Raw genomic sequence first — 18607 nt, forward strand, 5'->3', positions numbered from 1 at the left:
ATACATGCCACTGAACTGTACATTTTAAAATGATTAAGTGTACATTAGTGAATTTCACCTCAATTAAAAAAAGAAAGAATATAAAGGGTTGAAAATAAGTGCTATTTTTGGAACAAAAGAAAAAAGGAAGTGAACCAGTAAACATTTTAAAGCCCTCTATCCTCAGAAAAATCACCAAAGACCTTCCCTGTCTAAGATAACTTAGCCTTCTATTTATGGAGAAGGCAGAGTGGCTGAATGTTTTACAGGGATTTACTTTTGGAACCTCAAAACAGTACAATCAGTGGACGTACACACATTACATTTCTTACTCAGCCAGGAGGGGGCACTGTAGTTAATCAACATACTTCCCTGGGAAGCTCTTTTGTTCAACAATTTACCCTGCAGGCCACCCTTAGAACAAAAAAAAAACAAAATAAGGTTCTGGGGGGGCGGCTGGTAGCAAAAGAATAGTTTGTGGAACAATGGGGAAAGGAAGCTTACCTCTCTCTTTTTTTTAGATTTGATATCATCAGCACTGTTTGAGAAATTGGATTTCCTCTTGTTACTTTCTGACTTCTCTCTGGGTTTGTTATTTTCACCCTCCTTCATCTTCTTATACTTTTTCATAAACTCAGAAATTAGCTCAGGGCAATCCAAATTTTTCTCAGGTTCCCAAGTATTGTGCTCCCTGGGCAGGAAGAATAGAGAAAAAAGGAAAAGAATGAGGGGGAAAAAGAAATCCAATGCCTTATTTTAAAGAAGATAAGTAGGCAAAAAACGAAAGAAACCCTTTGCTTAAAGGAAATAACAAATTTGATCCTAGAATCTAAGTGAAATGAAAAAATACATCCACAAAAATACTTGCACGGAATTATTTACAGCAGCATTTCAATAGCCAAAGACACAAAACAAATTCAAATGTCCGTCAACTGGTGAGTAGATAAACAAAATGTGGTATATGCACACAATGGAATACCATTCAGCAACAAAAAGGAACACAGTGTTAATTAATACATGCTACAATATGGAAGAACCTCAAAAACATTCTACTAAGTGAAAGAAACCAGATTAAAAGACTATATATTGTCTGATTCCATTCATATGAAATGTCTAGGAAATACAAAGTTAGAGACAGAAAGCAGATCAGTGGTTCCCTAGGGTGGGGGTCAGGATTAACTACAAACGGGCTCAAAGAAATTTTGGGAGGTTATGGAAATGTTCTAAAACTGGAGTGTGGTGATGGTTGCACAGCTTTATAATAATTTACTAAATCACTTAATTGTACATCTTCAATGAATGAATTTTACAGTATATAAATTATACTTCAATAAAGCTGTTAAAAAGTCAAACATGAATTCTGCTTTATAAGTGGGAAAATAATATCAGTTCAGACATATAGTCATCTATGCAAATCCTGAAGAGATGACAATCTAATAAATCATGTACCCCCAGTTTACACTGTCTTAAATACGCTACCTATATTTTGAAGAAATGTCAACAAAATATCGGGAGATTGATAATAGTTATTTAGAAAAAAGGCATTAAGTAAGGGCTTATTTAAGATTTACTTAAAAGTAATGGCTTAACTCATTAGAATATAGGCAAACCATAACAAGAAGACTCAGAGTGGGATTTGGAGTGCCTTAATTCAATGCTCTGGATTCAAGTCTAATGTCACCAGGTAGTCAAATATATTTTTAGATTAATAAGCAAAACAACCCACAAAAAACCCAAACCCAAATTAAATAATTGGGGCTAATTAAACTTGGATCAAGGGAGTTCTACTATGAGGAAAGCAAATAGTTGGTATTCAAAAAGTCATTCTCGGGCCAGCCCGGTGGTGCAGCAGTTAAGCTCGCACGTTCCACTTCTCAGCGGCCTGGGGTTCGCCGGTTTGGATCCTGGGTGCGGACATGGCACTGTTTGGCATGCCATGCTGTGGTAAGTGTCCCACATATAAAGTAGAGGAAGATGGGCAAGGATGTTAGCTCAGGACCAGGCTTCCTCGGCAAAAAGAGGAGGACTGGCAGTAGTTAGCTCAGGGCTAGTCTTCCTTAAAAAAAAAAAAATCATTCTCTGCATTCGTGACATGGGTTTTAGAAAACCAAACCACCAACTACATCATAAGTTTATGGAATCAAAGCAAGAAAAACCTACATGGAAAAAACTAGACCAGGTACTGTCTTCATTCCTGGCCAGTAGCAGAGAGTTTTTTTGGTTATTTGGTAAGGACTAGTTTCTATTAAGATACATCTGTAAATATATCATAGAAGCAGTTTCTACAATCCCTTAATTGACTTGGGAAAATTTTTTTAACGTATGCACTATACATTTTAGGTGTTTTTTTTGCTGAGGAAGATTCGCCCTGAGCTAACATCTGTTGCCAATCTTCCTCTATTTTGTATGTGGGTCACCGCCACAGCATGGCCATCGACAAGTGGTGTAGGTATGCACCCAGGAACCAAATCCAGACCACCAAAGTGGAGCATGCTGAATTTAACCACTAGGCCACAGGGCTGGCCCTGGTTTTGTATTTTGTTTGTTTGTTTTTAAATAAAGATCTAAATCTTTAGATAAGGAATGGTTTGAACACATGCCATAATAACTTGACCCAAGAAGCAGAATGATGGAAAAATCTGAGATATTTACTCCAGACTTAAATAACTTTCTGTAAGAGGACCTTAAGAATGAGACAAAATTTCTAAATCATTTGAACTAAAACTGGAAAAGCCTCTCCTTCATAGCTCTTCTTTCAGCAAAAAGAAAAAAAGTCCTCATACAGCAACTTTCCCCCAAATCCACAGACCATATAGTTTACTATCCCAGAAGAAATTAAGGCACCAAAATCAAGAGGTATGCCAACATTATAACATAAGCAAGCAAGTGTCGGGGTAGGAGAGTCTCTGCTGATAGCAAGGAAAGCCAGTCCTGTAACAGGATTATCCCTTTTCCTACCATATGGGTATTCTGTTTCTACATCAACCAATTTTCACCCAAAAGACACAGCATGTTATAATTTAAAGAGCCTAGGTTTCAGGGCCAAAGAAATCTGATACTGGATCCTTGTTCTAGCACTTACCAGTTATGTTATCTTCAGCAAATAACTTCACTAATTTCGTCATCTGTAAACTGAAAATACCTCTAAAGGCTGTTACGAGAATTAAAGAGAAAACATGAGGTAGAATCTGACCACTGCCTAGCAAACAGCAGGTACTTCGTTGTAGACAATGCTGCAGGGGCAAAATTTATTCTAGTCTTTAATGAAATCCTGGGCATTTCTGACAAAGAAGAAATGCTTAATCTGTCTACCCCAAGCCTTGTCTTTCCCTCTTTTATCTATTAAGGTACCAGCAGCTCAACTGCAGACATAGTTTCAAGTACCTTCAAAATGCCCAAGACTTCCCAGTGGTGGTGATTCAGTGGGCCCAAGAAACACCTGTAAAATCTTTAGGTGTTATTTTAATCCCTATTTCATAGGCTCTAGGTCTCGCAAACTCACAGTTCCCATCTCCAGACGAGGCTGTGTTACCACTTCTCTTTAGAAACCTGAGGGCATATTCTGATTGCCGTGCTACCCATATCTAGTGCTCTGTGTGCTAAGCATCCTGTAGTGCACAACCTGTCCCACCTACACCGCCAACAGAGCTCTGGATGAGAAACCTTCGTCCACGTAATGAAATAACCTTACGTATGTTCCAAATGCTCTTGATTCATACCTTTATCCAAAGGTACTGTCAAAACACTGAATCTTCTAGTATATTTAAAGCCCTACACTTTAAAGCTGTGATGTTCTGTATGGTAACTACTAGCCACATATGGCTGTTGAGCATTTGAAAAGTGACTAGTCTATGCTATAAAATGTAAAATATACATCAAATTCTGAAGACTTAGCATGAAAAAATAATGTAAAATGTTTCAATTTTTTGAAGATTTAAAAAATTTTTCCTTTTTCTCCCCAAAGCCCCCCAGCACATAATTATGCATTTTTAGTTGTGGGTCCCTCTAGTTGTGGTATGTGGGATGCCGCCTCAGCATGGCCTGATGAGCGGCGCCATGTCCGCGCCCAGGATCCAAACCTGTGAAACCCTGGGCCTCTAAAGCAGAGCACGAGAATTTAACCAGTCCGCCATGGGGCTGGCCAATCAGTCAATTTTTATGTTGATTAATGTTGAAACAGCATTTTGATATATCGTGTTAAATAAAACATATTATTAAAATTAATTTCACTTTTCTTCAATGTGGCCACCATAATATTTAAAATTACCTCTGTGACTTGCATTTTATTTCTATTGGACAGCACCAATCTAAGGAGCCTAAACCAGCTCCTCTCAGGTCACTGGGGTTCTGAGAAACCCATTCTTTGTTATTAGGCAATCATAGGAAGGGAATTAATCAGAAATGCCTAATGATTACAAAGCTGCATGTATTTCACCTTTCAAGCAACCTCTTTTATGCTTCAACGTGTCTAGTTCCATTCATTCCAAAGGAAAAAGTAATTTATTTTAGCACTTCAGCGCAAAGCCAGTTACTGCCTAACAGACATTCCAGTCAACATTTCAGTATCATTCTTAAAGCTCATTGACTTAAAAAGGTTTCTCAGGTCTTCAAAATAAAAAAAAGATTGATGGATAAAGAAATAGATGATAGATCATATTAAAATGTTAATTGTAGGGGCTGGCCCCGTGGCTTAGTGGTTAAGATTAGCGTGCTCCACTTTGGCAGCCCAGGTTAATGGGTTCAGATCCTGGGCGTGGACCTATATCACTCCTCAGCCATGCTGTGGTGGTGACCCACATATAAAGTGGAGGAAGATAGGCATAGAGGTTAGCTCAGGGCAAATCTTCCTCAGCAAAAAATAAAAATAAAAAGGTAAAAGTTAATTGTAGAAACTAGATAGTGTGTATCCAAGTGTTTACTCAATTTCTTTTGCCGCAGCTGTACATCTGAAATTTTAAAAAATACATACTGGGAGGAGCCAGCCCAGTGGTGTGGTGGTTAAGTTCATGTGCTCTGCTTTGGTAGCCTGAGGTTTGAAGGCCCACATCCCGGGTGTGGACCTAGCATCACTCCTCAAGCCATGCCATGGCAGCATCTCACATAAAAAATGGAGGAAGGTTGGTACAGATGTTAGCTCAGTGACAATTTTCCTCAAGCAAAAAGAGGAAGATTGGCAACAGATGTTATTAGCTCAGGCCTAATCTTCCTCCAAAAAAAAAAAAAAAATTGGGGAGAAAAAAATGTGGCCTTCAGATTTAAGTCTCTCATTAAGATAAGTGCTTCATTCTAGGATATTTCTGAGATCCAAGGATCATTTTGGAAAGCTATGGGCTATGGCATTGAGGATGATTTCTGCTGCTGCTGCTGCTTAAATGTATGTATTTCAGCTTAGTTATATCCAAAAGAACAGCAACAACAGTTTATACCTACACTGAGCTTATGTGTCAAGCTCTGTACATCTACCAACATCTCTATGACAAGTATTATTCCTTATCCCTATTTTTTTGAGGAGGAAAAAGGATTAAGGAACTTAACCAAGGTCACCCAGCTCATATCATAAGTCATGGAACAAGAGTCTGGACCCAGGCAATCTGGCTCCCAAGTCTACACTCCTAACCAATTCATTATACTGCTTCTCAAAAGCATTATTATTAGAACACCAGCTCCAAGAAGGGGGAGACTTTGTTTAGTTTATTGCTGTGTCTCCTGACTCTTAGGAAGGGGAGGTGGGGAAAGAAAAAGGCAAAGATGGCTGTGGTTCATAGAGAAGTAAACCAAAGGTGCCCACCTTTGCAGTCCTAAAGCCTAAGAGAAGGCACTTACTCAGAAAAACCTTTCCACTTCAGTAGGTATTCCACTTGCCCCTTAACCACGCGCCTGTCTAGCACCTTCTCCACAACATACTCCTCCTCATCCTCTGAAGAAGAACTGTCAGCTGTCCGCTTGGTTTTCTTTCCCATGTCGCACGCTGTTCCACCTGAAGACTAAGGCCACCGGGTTCCTGCAAATGGGAAGGACAAAATGGTCAGTACCCACGTGAGGAGTTAAAACTTCCTGTCTCTTCTTGATAGGATGTGGGAGGTGTAACACAAAGATGCCACGTACCCTTCTCTTGGGTCTTGAAGCATTCCACAGATGAGTCCTAAGAATTTAATCAAAAAATAGGTCAAGCCCCACTTTCCCAACCACAACTTTCTCTTCAGGTAACAAGACCAAAATTATTAGATAATTGTCTAACTCCTCTGATTTCAGATTCCCAAAGACAAGTAGCAGGGTATGCTCCTTCTGGCTACTTCTGTAACTGTTTACAAGCCAGGAACTCAACGAGAAATGTGGAAAACCTTCAGTTAAAAGAACGAAAACCTTTCCCTCCAAAGGGAATAAAGTTCTTTATGAAAATGAAAAGCAAAAACCACCAAAATGCAACTTTCTCCTGCTCTGAGCGCCTTGACTAGTCTCTTAGAAGCACAAAAAAGGCCTGCTCAGGCACCTTTCACCACATTTTCAGCGACTCGGTACATTTCCCTTCAACAAATTGAGCTTGTCCCTTCAGAGCATCCATCAGCTCACAAAAGCAAGGCTGACATCTCAAACACACTTAGGCCTCCTTTTTCACTTAGGGATAGGAGGGAGGCAGGGAGAAGAAAACATTTTTTTAGTCCTAAAAATCAAAATTAGTCTTTGGATTGTTCAGTAATTCTCCAAGTTCAACCAATCCAAATAGCTAAGGAGGTACCTCTCCTCTTAACTGAAGTTGACTTTGGGCCAAAGGAAGAGGAGGAGGAAAAAGTAGTCTGGCCCCAGACTCACATCAGCATGAAGCCTTGAAACACAGAGGAACCATTCATAGGCCCAAAGAAAGCTGAAGCAAAGCCACACAAATGGAAACTGAGTTAAGCACAGAAATATGCACAACCAGGGGGGACTCAGCAGAGAATCTAGTCTTTTAAATTCCCACGTTGTTGTTACCATAATCATTTTTAAGAATTCTTCCTTAACCATGTTAAATGGTGCCCACAGTCTGGATGATAGAGTAGCAGGAACTGTTTTCTCAGCTGAACTCCATTTTTATTTTGCTGTAATCTTTAGAGATTTTTTTCAGCACTCTCTAAAATATTTCCATCGTGACCAGAAGACCACTCTCAGGAATAGGGAAGGCCACTACTAATCTCAGAATTTTACTTAAGTCCAGCAGCATAAAAAATTGCATTTATCAATTTACTTCAAATTAGCAAAATTTAAGGAATTATTCCAAGAATATATAGTTGGAAACCATATCCCCAGAACTTACTAGCAATACATCTGCCCTCCCAAAAAACTGTCTATACCCATTACTGTCCTGTAATAAAACTAAGTTTCTTTAAAATACTTTATTTGGAAGAAGGAGTGGGGGGAAGAAAGTACCTTAGGTAAGGGGTTTCAAAATAATTTTTCCATGAATTTAGGAGAGAGTCCTAAGCTTCAAGGAAAAAAAAAACCCTGATTTGATTTATTTAAAATAAAAACAGCCTCCGACCTCACCAGAGACAGGAAATGTCATATTCCAGGGAGAGTACCCCACCCCCACCCCCACTCACCTTGGAATTTCCGGGAGCTGAGCAGTTTGGGTCAGAGCGCTGGGGTTAAAACCAGCCCCGGGTTAGATGCATGCAGTTAAGCATTGTGGCTATGGCCTCCCCTGCCTCACGAGGAAAAACAAGGATTTACATATGTGTTTTTCAGTTTGAGGGAGGTAAGAGGAAAATCTCCCTTTATACCTTCATGCAGAGGAGAAGCCCCAAAGGTAGAAGATGAATGGGGGTTCCCTCCCTTACCTACCGGATCGCCCCAGTTCTTTCTTTCCCTCTGGGCTAACAGGAGGGGCCTCCCCTCCCAGGTCTGGGGCTTGGCGGGCTGGCAGCTCCCCCGCCCCCACCCAGCTGCCTGGGCGCCACTGCGCAGCTGTCCCAGTCCGTTGCCATGGCAACTGGCAGCAGTACTAGACTAAGGGGGGAGAGGCAAACGGAAAAGTTAAAAGGCTTAACTTTCTTTTTCAGTGAAGACTGGGTGGAGAAGTTGGAAGGTACCTCCCTTGGCTTCCAGGCCAGGCATTCAGAGCTCAAGGGAATTGGTTCTTGGGTTTTAAATCCAAAACTTGTGTTTATTCCTCCAAGAGCACTGGAAGTTAATCAATAGCATTTTAAGATCATCTAACAGGATTATAGCTCAACTGGAAAGGGGGAGGGGAAAGGCTAGGTCCTTCCACAACAGGATCAGTACAAACCACCTACCCCCTAATCCAGCCCACAAGAAGCACTTTAGACAAGGCCTTTTCTACCATCTGTCACTGAACAGTTAATTAAAATTGCTTGGGTGGAGGCTAACAGGAAAAGGGGGAAGGGAAGTATTTCAAAGATACATACAACTTTCCTTCTTTGCACGATTATTAGAAACAGAATCCAGAAAATTGAAGCACTACCAAAGAACCTTTCAACTGAAATTACAGGTAGAAAAAAATTTAACCGTTAAGTAGTTTAAAAAAGGGGAAGGGAGAGCAGCTCAGCCACAATCTTTACTGTTAAATTAAAAGTAAAACCACTTCTCATTAGCTGTTCTTGTAATGTGATAAAACAAATTTTAAAAATAATTACTACCCACATGAAACATTAATATATAATAATTAAAAACCCTGTACATCAATAGTTCCTAATACCTGAGAAACGGAGGACTGAGATAAAGAAAAGAGACACTTAGAGGCTTGCAATCCCATAAATTCTCCTTTCTCCTGGCTCTAAAGAACATTTTAGAGAGCGCCAAAATCCTGCTCTGCTTTACAGATAGATATGGGTCTTGAGAGCCAGAGGTTGGTGCCATAGGAGAATAAGAAAAAGGGGCAGGAAAAGCAGAGACTGGTGATTGTTTTGGTTATCAAACAGAAGAAACTACAGGGTATAAGAGCAAAGCAGACATTTTTCAACTACACAGGATTTCCTCAACTTTGAATGGACCCATCAGGAAATCTCTGAATAAAAACTGCCTCTTTTGTCTCTTCCTAACTTTTTTTTTTAACTCTTCGTAGTTAAAGGATAAAAACAATGCCAAAGGAATTAGATCAAGGTTCTGATTCTGTGATTAACCTGCCATGTGTGATCTGGAGTAAATAATTTTAGATCTAACCCTGGAATCACTAAAATGGGTCAAATAAATCCCCACTGCCTACCTCCTAGGGAATGAGCGAGTTTATGTCGCAATCAAAGAGCTGGTAAGTCCCCTAAAGAGAAGCTTTTGTAAAAATGTTATAGGGCCGAATACAACAGCAGTAGGAAATACATGAGCTTCCAAATTCCTAAGCCGTTAAACCATATCACATGCAGTAACTCCTGCAGCTCACCCAACATGTTAGCAGGTAGCAAGAAAGGAGGAGCAGTGCCTGTTAGCTAGGCGCAGGCAAACTAATAAACCTTCAGAGAACAGACAGGTACGTTCTCTCCCAAGGTTAAAAATATCCACTCTTACTCCTTAAAACTCAGAAAAGCACTGAAGATGGCAGAATGAAAAAACTAACTGTAATTCTGTGAAGGGATAAAGGGCAGGAAAGAATGAGAGCAACACTAACATTTTAGTGAAATCTTTCAGGAAAAAAGCGAATTCAATGAGGAAAGAGACAAAAATATTCTGGTGCCCACTCCTCTCCCTAAAACATAAGGAAATAAAGAGTCAGATCAATTCCCTCTTTCCCACTCTTAAGACCTGCCTGACATGGCTGAGGTCCCTTTCTCTTTGGGAAATGGGTAACAGCTGACAAATCAAATTGGGCCTGATGCCAGGAGTCTGAGTCCAACCATAATATTCTGTAAAGAATGGCATGCAATTGTCTTGTAAATCTCCTGGACAGTCACAGATCAGAAGCTGGCAAGGATGACGACATAGTTCTGATGGAATGTGTCTTATCTTAACCTTGAAGTTACAGATCTGCTCAGGAGCAGCAGTAAGAAATGAGAAATGCACTCAGACACTGGAAGCAACATAATTCTCTTTGAGACAGTGCGCCCCAGTGCATTAGGGTCAAATGAAACACAAAGCCAGACGGACAATTTAAGGGCTAGAGCCTGGACCAGATAAAGCATCAAGACTGGTGGTTCACGCTGAGCTTGGGAGGAGGGAGCATTCCTGTATGAGAAATGAGACAGGGCTGGCAGGATGATGGAGTGATTAAGGCAGAATCCCGATACCATGACGGAGGAAGAGAGGGTGAGCCTCTGAGCGCAACCTTATCCTTGTGGAAATCTCCATGGGAAGGGGTGAGCAGATTCTCAAGTTTCCAGAGTCTTTCAGGCATAACAGTCTCAGCCCTTTCTTGAATATACACAGGAACTCTCTGGTAAAGGCATCAACAAGTACACATAGATTCTGGCAATTAATTGACCATAAGGATAGAGCAGATCCCACCAACCCTTCATATCAAAGATATAGGGCAAATTCACTTCATAGGCTTCTGAGTGCTGGGGGAAAAAACACCTAACCAGGGATCTGGTGAGAAGTCAGCCTTGGAAAAACATCAAAGAGCTCTGTGGTCAGGCACAGTCAGAACCCGCATTCCAAGTCGCTGACAGGAGACTTCTTTAACAAATGAATCCTCCAGAAAAAAGGGGGGGAAGAGGTGAGGAGGTGAAACAGAAAGAGGAGAGGGACAAAAAAATCCCACACATTATAAGGGTAAAAGATAAACATCTAAAACTGCCAGTCCCCCCAAATTACAGAGAGGGCACCTCAGAAAACTGGAGCAACCAGAAGAGATGGAATGATTAGCTATTCAATTAACCCTTCAATCCTGGAACCATGGAATCACAAAGCCACCCATTGGGGTCTCTGCTATCTGTCTGCTCTGTCCAGTTCAGGCTTTGCTCCAGTCCCTCCAGTCACTGCTTTTCAGTGCCAGCTGTCTTAGTGGCTTTTCTTAGATCCTGGTGTAGCACATTTTATTTTCATCACTACTTACAAGCGAAAGCATATATATAACATAATTCTAAATCTTTCTCTAAGCTTTGTGTTTTGTTTTGTTTTTAGGAAGATTAGCCCTGAGCTAACATCTGCTGCCAATCCTCCTCTTTTTACTGAGGAAGACTGGCCCTGAGCTAACATCCATGCCCATCTTCCTTTACTTTATATGTGAGACGCCTACCACAGCATGGCTTTTGCCAAGCAGTGCCATGTCTGCACCTGGGATCCGAACCGGCAAACCCCGGGCCGCCGAGAAGCGGAACGTGCGAACTTAACTGCTGTGCCACCGGGCCAGTCCCACATTTGCATTTTTTTTTTTTTTAAAGATTTTATTTTTTTCCTTTTTCTCCCCAAAGGCCCCCAGTACATAGTTGCATATTCTTAGTTGTGGGTCCTTCTAGTTGTGGCATGTGGGATGCCGCCTCAGCGTGGCCTAACGAGCAGTGCCATGTCTGCACCCAGGATTTGAACTGACGAAACACTGGGCTGCCTGCAGCAGAGCACGCGAACTTAGCCACTTGGCCACGGGGCCAGCCCCCATCACCTTTGCATTTTTAAAAAAGTAATGAAAACCAATTGGTAAGTCACCTCACTGAACTGTCTGGAGGTGGATGTCAGACCAAATGTCAAAATGAGCTCTCTCTCCATTTCATATTTCTATATAAATTCTCTAAGTCCATTAAGAAGGCAAATCCTCCAGAAAGAAAACCAGGCTAAAAGAGTAGGAAAGGGTGACAAATAGTCAAAACAATCTTGAAAGAACAACAACAGGGGCCAGCCTGGTGACGCAGCAGTTAGGTGCGCACGTTCCGCTTTGGCGGCCCGGGTTCTCTGGTTCGGATCCCGCATGCAGACATGGCACCACCTGGCAAGCCACTGGCTGTGGCAGGCCTCCCACATATAAAGTAGAGGAAGATGGGCTCGGATGTTAGCTCAGGGCCAGTCTTCCTCAGCAAAACAGAGGAGGATTGGAGGCATATGTTAGCTCAGGGCTAATCTTCCTCAAAAAAAAAAAAAACAACAAAGCTGGAGGATTCACACTTCCTGATTTTAAAACCTACTACAAAGCTATACCAATCAAAAGAGTACTGTACTGGCAGTAAAGTGTGTTTCCTCATAAAGTTAAACACAGAATTATGGTATGACCCAGCAATTTCACTCCTAGGTATTTACCCAAAAGAATTGAAACCAGGGACTCAAATAGATACTTGTATATCAGTGTTCATTGTGACATTATTCATAATAGCCAAAAGGCGGAAACAACCCAAGTGTTCATCAACAGATGAATGGATTAACAAAATGTGGTCTATCTATATAATGGAATGTTATTTAGCCATAAAAAGGAATGAAGTACGAATACATACTACACAACGTAGCATATTGATAACAACACGCTAAGTCAAAGAAGCCAGACACAAAAGGTCATATATTGTATGATTCCATTTATATGTAATACCCAGAACAGGTAAATCCAGAGAGACAGAAAGCCAATTGGTAGTTGCCAGAGGTTGAAGGAGGTGGAGGGTGGACAATGGAAAGTAACTGCTTAGTGGGTATGGGGTTTTATTTTGGAGTGATGAAAATGTTTTGAAACTAGATAGAAGTAGTTCTTGCATAACATAGTGAATGTACTAAACGCCACTGGATTTTTCACTTAAAATGGTTAGTTTTCTGTTATGTGAATTTTACCTCAATTAAAAAAAGAAAAACCCGATAGGAAAAAAAGCAGGAAAGGGTGAGGGCATGTGCAAAGCTCCCTAGCATATATATTAATTAAATATGCCACACTGATGGGTGACTTCAGTCTGTCCAGGCTTGAGAAACTCCTCTTTCTCCTCTAAGGCCCTTGGGGAGACCTGGTGGCTTAGGTGAAGATTAAATTGTCAGCTATGGCACTGTCTCCAAGGTGTCCTCTATACAGCCTTACTGTAGCAAATGAAACAGATGAAACGAAACTAAATTTACAGAACCATTTTAATCTGGTCTATGTTCTTTGCTCTTCATGAATCTAGAAGTACCAATGGTTTTAGGTTTGTAACACGTAACGGCATAAAACTAAAATACTCTCTATAAAGATGTTTTCTTCCATTAGATTTATGATTTCCAAAGTATTAGCCATGTGGCATTTTAACAAAAACACAGCATAGAAACGCACATTACAGCTGTCCTGGCTGTCTCAGGTTTTGTTAAATGGGCTGATAACTATCACTCCACCTCTACCAAAAGCCCATGAGCACCCAATTCAAGGGGAGTTAAAAGCTTTTTAAATGTCTATTTAAGAGACTGGATTAGGAAAGGGTTGAGGAGGAAGATTAACTGTGGTCGTTAACACCCCTATCATTAACCAGCCACATATAGACAACACAAACTGTATTAATAGAGAGGAGTGTCGAGAGAGGAAATATTCTCCCTTTGGCTAGCACAGCTCCAGCTCAGCAACCTTTAAAAATCAGGCCAAGGCACTGCTTCAACCAGTCATAGAATCATTCTGGGGCAAAGTATCCTGTCTGTTGATTATTCAAGCTTCCTGCTCCAGTGAGCAAGGGAGTAAAGGGCCTTTTGTTCTTTTAGATTAAAACATATATATTATAAATGGAGATAAAGGCTGCCTTATAAATTTCATTTGGCTGTACTGTCCTCCAAGTTCTGACCACCATTAAAAAATATAAATGAATGTGTACCACAGCCATTCTCAGAACTGCTGGAAGTTCAAAGTCTGCTTCACTGGTATATTTAGCAGTAACACACAAGTTCTTGTTATCTCATCACCAGATCACAATCCTACAAAATAATCTTACATGGGATTTGTGTTTTTTCATTTATTAAAAAATCTACTGAATTTCTTCTCTCTGGTATCAGTCTCCTTTAAATTTAGTCAGGGCACACCTAAACCCTTACTGGGCATGAGGTCAGATATCCAGTTGTTCCAAGATTTATGAGAAAGTACAATTTGGCACCACCGTGGGCAAATGTCTTCCAGATGGCGCTTTCCAACAACTCTATCCTTGGAATGTACTGAACTCATCGCAGGCACCACAGTTTCAGGTGAGTGTTAATCTCACACCCACTCCTCTCTTAATTAAATGTGACGAAGCATAACTAGTAGATCCTGTCATCTTTCATGAAGAACCTGGCAACTTCACCATAAATAAATCTTAAGAAAAATGGGTAATAGCAATGTCTGAGTAGATTACCATGAATCACAGATTTTTACATATCACTTTGGCAGAGTATGTTCACAAAATATGGAAGGATTAAAAGAGAACTAAAGTGTCCACCCCCAAATAAAATTATGGTCATAAAGCATTTTTCAAACAGCCATAAAATTAAGACTCGGTGCTTACTCTGGCATCATCTAGTTTGTACAGATTTTGGACACCAGCAGCTTAAGGGTTACAAAAGCCCCTTCAGATCATTTCAACAATCCTGTTTTAAGGAAGAGCTACTACTATGCCAGACAATTTATGTTTTCTCATAGTCTTTGTTTAACGAAGACATTCAAGAGACATAAAAATTAATTTACATAACCATAAACATCTCTAATTTAACTGTTGAGATGGTATTAGAATTCAAATCAATATGCTAAAATCTGATTAATACAAGCTAACAGAAAAGGAGTTTTTATATAATTAGAATAAGGAAGATATTTCAGACTGCAAAACTTCAGAGTGTCAAAGAGAGCATTCCTCCAACATATGGCATAATTTTGTGCTCTGCCATTACCTTGGTGTATCTGCAACATGAATTATATTGAAGTCATAGCCTACAATTTAGATAAATAAAATCAAGCCGGTATTGAACTTTTCCCATCCTGTACAACGGTATCCTTGGCAGCTCCTTGGCCATCTATTACTATCCTGACCAATTTCTCTCTGTGGCAATTTAAAAGCTGTAAAAAAATACATAATGGGTGATGACAGGAGAAACAAACCCACACCAGAAATTATTGAACCTTGTAGGTCTTTGCAAGTGTCTCTATTGACATTTAAGTGTGAGTTACTATGCCACAATATCATAAAAGTGTGCTCTACACTTCAGATATATTGATAGTTAAATGCAAAAAAAGGCCACCATCAGATAAACAGCTAAAGGGATGGCCAATTTCAGACCACCCAGCTCTTCCACTAAGCGTTCTGACGTGTTACTTAAGCCAAATAAGATGTTTCTGATTCTCTCTTTGTCCAGTTTCCAACTATAATCCCAACTCAAATTCTATGCCAAAGGGATGATTAATATAGTAATTCTTATCCTTGCTCTAAAATTGTTTGGTTGGTTATGGGATATTTATCGAGGGCCTAGTAAGTGTCAAGCATGGCATGGGCTCTGAATATAGCCCAGTCTTCAATTTAAGGGCTGAGGATTTAACAGTTCCTCCTTGGTTAAGTCAGCACTGGTCTGACCTGTCTCCAAAGGTTGTTACAAAAAAGCTACAAAATGGGTAACTTGTTAACAGTGGCAAGATCTGGACTAAGAACAAGGAGATGTGGGTCCTATCCCAACTAGATCACTGAAAGGTCAAATTGGACAGTTCACTTAACCTTAAGGGTGTTAGTTATTTGCCCTACTCATCTCATAGGTCTGATGTGGGGGAAAAAACTAGAAAATGCTTTAAAAAATGTAAAGCAAACAGAAGTTAAATGTTTCATAGGAGATGAAGTTAAAAATAATGAATGCACTGGTAAGTGTTCCTTTCTCTTCTATTTTTTTGAAAGTCTGTGTAGAACTGATATTGTATCTTCCTTAAGTTTGGCAAAATTCACCAGTGAAGCCATCTGGGCCTGGAGTTTCTTTGTGGGAAGGTTTTCAACTACAAATTCCATTTCCTTAGTAGATACAGGACTAGTGAGACCATATTTTTTCTGAAGTGAGCTTTGCTAGTTTGTCTTTCAAGAAAGTGATTCATTTCATCTAAGACACTGACTGTACTGTCATATTTGTTTATGATATTCCTTTACTACCTTTTTAACGTCTGTAGAATCAGCAGTGATATCCCTTCTCTTATTCCTGAAATTAGTATCTTCTTTGCCTCAATCAGACTTGCCTGGTTTACCAATTTTATAGCCCTTCTCAAAAAATCAACTTTCAGTTTCATTGATTTTCTCTACTGTTTTATTTTATACTTCAACTACTTATACTTTTATCTTTACTATTTCCTTTCTTTGGGTTTAATTCGCTCTTCTTTTTCTAAGTTCTTAAGATAGAAATATAGGTCACTAACTTTAGACTTTTCTGCCTTTTTTTTTTTTGGAAGAAGATTAGCCCTGAGCTAACATTTGCGGCCAATCCTCCTCTTTTTTCCTGAGGAAGACTGGCCCTGAGCTAACATCTGTGCCCATCTTCCTCTACTTTATATGGGGAACACGTGCCACAGCATGGTTTGACAAGCAGTACCTAGGTCCACACCCAGGATCTGAACCGGCAAACCCCCAGCCACTGAAGCGGAACGTGGGAACTTAACCACTGCACCACCAGGCCGGCCTCAAGATCTCTCTGCTTTTTTTTTTTCCAGGGAAAGATTCACCCTGAGCTAACATCTGTTGCCAATCTTCCTCTTTTTTTTTTCCTTCCCTCCCCAAAGCCCCAATACGTAGCCGTATATCCTAGTTATAAGTCATCCTAGTTCTTCTATGTGAGCCGCTGCCACAGCATGGCAAGTGACAGACAGGTGGTGTCGTTCTGTGACCTAGAAGTGAACCTGGGCCATGGAAGTGTAAGCACCAAACTTTAACCACTAGGCTACCAGGGCTGGCTCCTTTCTGTGCTTCAAATTGAAGCATTTAATACTATAAACTTCCCTCTAAGCACTGCCTTAGTTACATTCTACAAATTTTGATCTGTCATGTTATCATTTTTATCCAGTTCAAAATATTTTCTGATTTTCTTTGTGATCTCTTCTTTGATCCATGGGTTACTTAGAAGTGTGTTGTTTATTATAATTATAGATGTATATATTTCAGTTCTATTGTCTTTCTTCCATGTATTTTGAAGCTTTATTAGTTGTTGTGTAAAAGTTAGGATTGTGTGTCCTCTTTTTTTTTTTTTTAAAGATTTTATTTTTCCTTTTTCTCCCCAAAGCCCCCTAGTACATAGTTGTATATTTTTAGTTGTGGGTCCTTCTAGTTGTGGCATTGGGACGCTGCCTCAGCATGGCCTGAGTGGTGCCATGTCCACGCCCAGGATCCGAACCTGTGAAACCTTGGGCTGCTGAAGCAGAGGGCACAAACTTAACCACTCGGCCACAGGCCTGGCCCCATAGGATTGTGTGTCCTCTTGATGAATTGATCCCTTTATCATCTAACCTGCTGTTAAGCTATTTGCCCTACCTACTTCACATCTATTATGGAAAAAGAACAGGAAAACACTTTGGAAAATATACAGAAAACAGAAGGTAAAATATTTGATGACAGAGGAAGTTAAAAATAACTTTAATGAATTTTCTGAACTACCTGTAAGTTTTATTATGCTTGTCTCCAACTACTCATATAAACAAGGTTTGCCTGTGTTTTATCAGATCCTTAAATATACTTTACTGTTGTGAAATACCGAACAAATTAGCAGTATATTAGCCTCTACAACTCGCTGTGAGGTAAGTGAGTCTTACAGATATAGGGTTGAGAAACAAGGCACATGGAGTTCAAGGATTTGCCTCAAAAACTAAACTTAAGATAGATTTCCCAGCCTGTTGGTTGACCTCTTTTGCACAGGGCATTTTGTTCCGACATAATTATGCCCACTGGCTCAGATATGAGCTTGCTTTCTTCTAAGAAATGTAGATTATGATCAGAGAAATACTTGAATTCAATTTAGTTCCTCCTCTCCATGGAAGAAATAAATAATGAGCTATAAAACTCGATCTTGAAATAGTCCTTTCAACAACACCATCTCAATCCCATGCTTTCTAGTGTCCTTCCTAGCAATGAAGCACAAGAGAACAGGCACTCCGTAAGTCTGAAGCACAAAACTGCGTGTGAAGATGAAACTAGGTCCATGTCCTAGTTTAAGGTAGAAAAATCCATCAGTGTTTAATTTGGACAAACTACTCTTACTAGAAAGGAAATCCAAACTACACAGTCCACAGTCTCATCAGGATGAGAGTGAGAAACGGCCCAGCTAGTCCACTATACTCTTTGTAGACAATTATACACAATTAACAAGTACAGGTTTGTCCTCCTGTGTTAATACCCCAAGGAGCTGACAACCAGCCAACAACTCAGTCTTCCGTCCTCAAGCCCTAGGTGAGACCATCACAGAACTCCACTGGCCCAAAATACTACAATGAGTTCCTAATCTGCATGTAGAATTACTGACTTCATAAATAAACTCCAAGACAATTTGGGAGTCATTTCATAAAAGTCTTAGGCCTAGACGGCTATCAGCTATCATCCATCCCATTCCTTTTGTATAAGATGAAGAAACTAAGGACCAAGGAGGTCAGATGGCTCACCCAAGGTTATATCACTAGTTAATCACAGAAGTGGGAAGAGAACTCAGGTTCCCTGAACGTTTTTGTTTTTCATTTGCCTCTCATTTTTAAAAATAACCTTTTCTTTTTTGAATTAAGTAAAACATTTTTGGATAGGGGTTAGAGAACCAAAGTGTAGTGGTCTGAATGATGCCCTCCTCCCAGAAATCCATGTCCTAAACCCTC

At 40.1% G+C, this 18607-nt stretch overlaps 1 protein-coding gene across 7 annotated transcripts in view; it reads right to left on the minus strand.

Moving 5' to 3' along the window:
• CBX5 (chromobox 5) overlaps positions 1-18607 on the minus strand; it is a 36436-nt gene that overhangs the window by 12979 nt on the left and 4850 nt on the right. The window contains exons 1-4 of one of the 7 annotated variants that reach the window (XM_070271575.1): positions 7557-7896; positions 6085-6121; positions 5803-5980; positions 484-670 (exon numbers count right to left, since the gene is read on the minus strand). In XM_070271575.1, coding sequence (XP_070127676.1) covers positions 484-670; positions 5803-5939 — 324 coding nt within the window. In that variant the 5' untranslated portion in view covers positions 5940-5980; positions 6085-6121; positions 7557-7896. Of the gene's footprint in view, positions 1-483; positions 671-5802; positions 5981-6084; positions 6122-6469; positions 6706-7556; positions 7951-18607 lie in introns of those variants that run through there. The other 6 variants (XM_070271573.1, XM_070271576.1, XM_003365252.5 and 3 more) reach the window with 6 other exon arrangements.

The sequence above is a fragment of the Equus caballus genome, chromosome 6, assembly GCF_041296265.1.
Source record: "Equus caballus isolate H_3958 breed thoroughbred chromosome 6, TB-T2T, whole genome shotgun sequence".
Classification (NCBI taxonomy): Eukaryota; Metazoa; Chordata; class Mammalia; order Perissodactyla; family Equidae; genus Equus; species Equus caballus.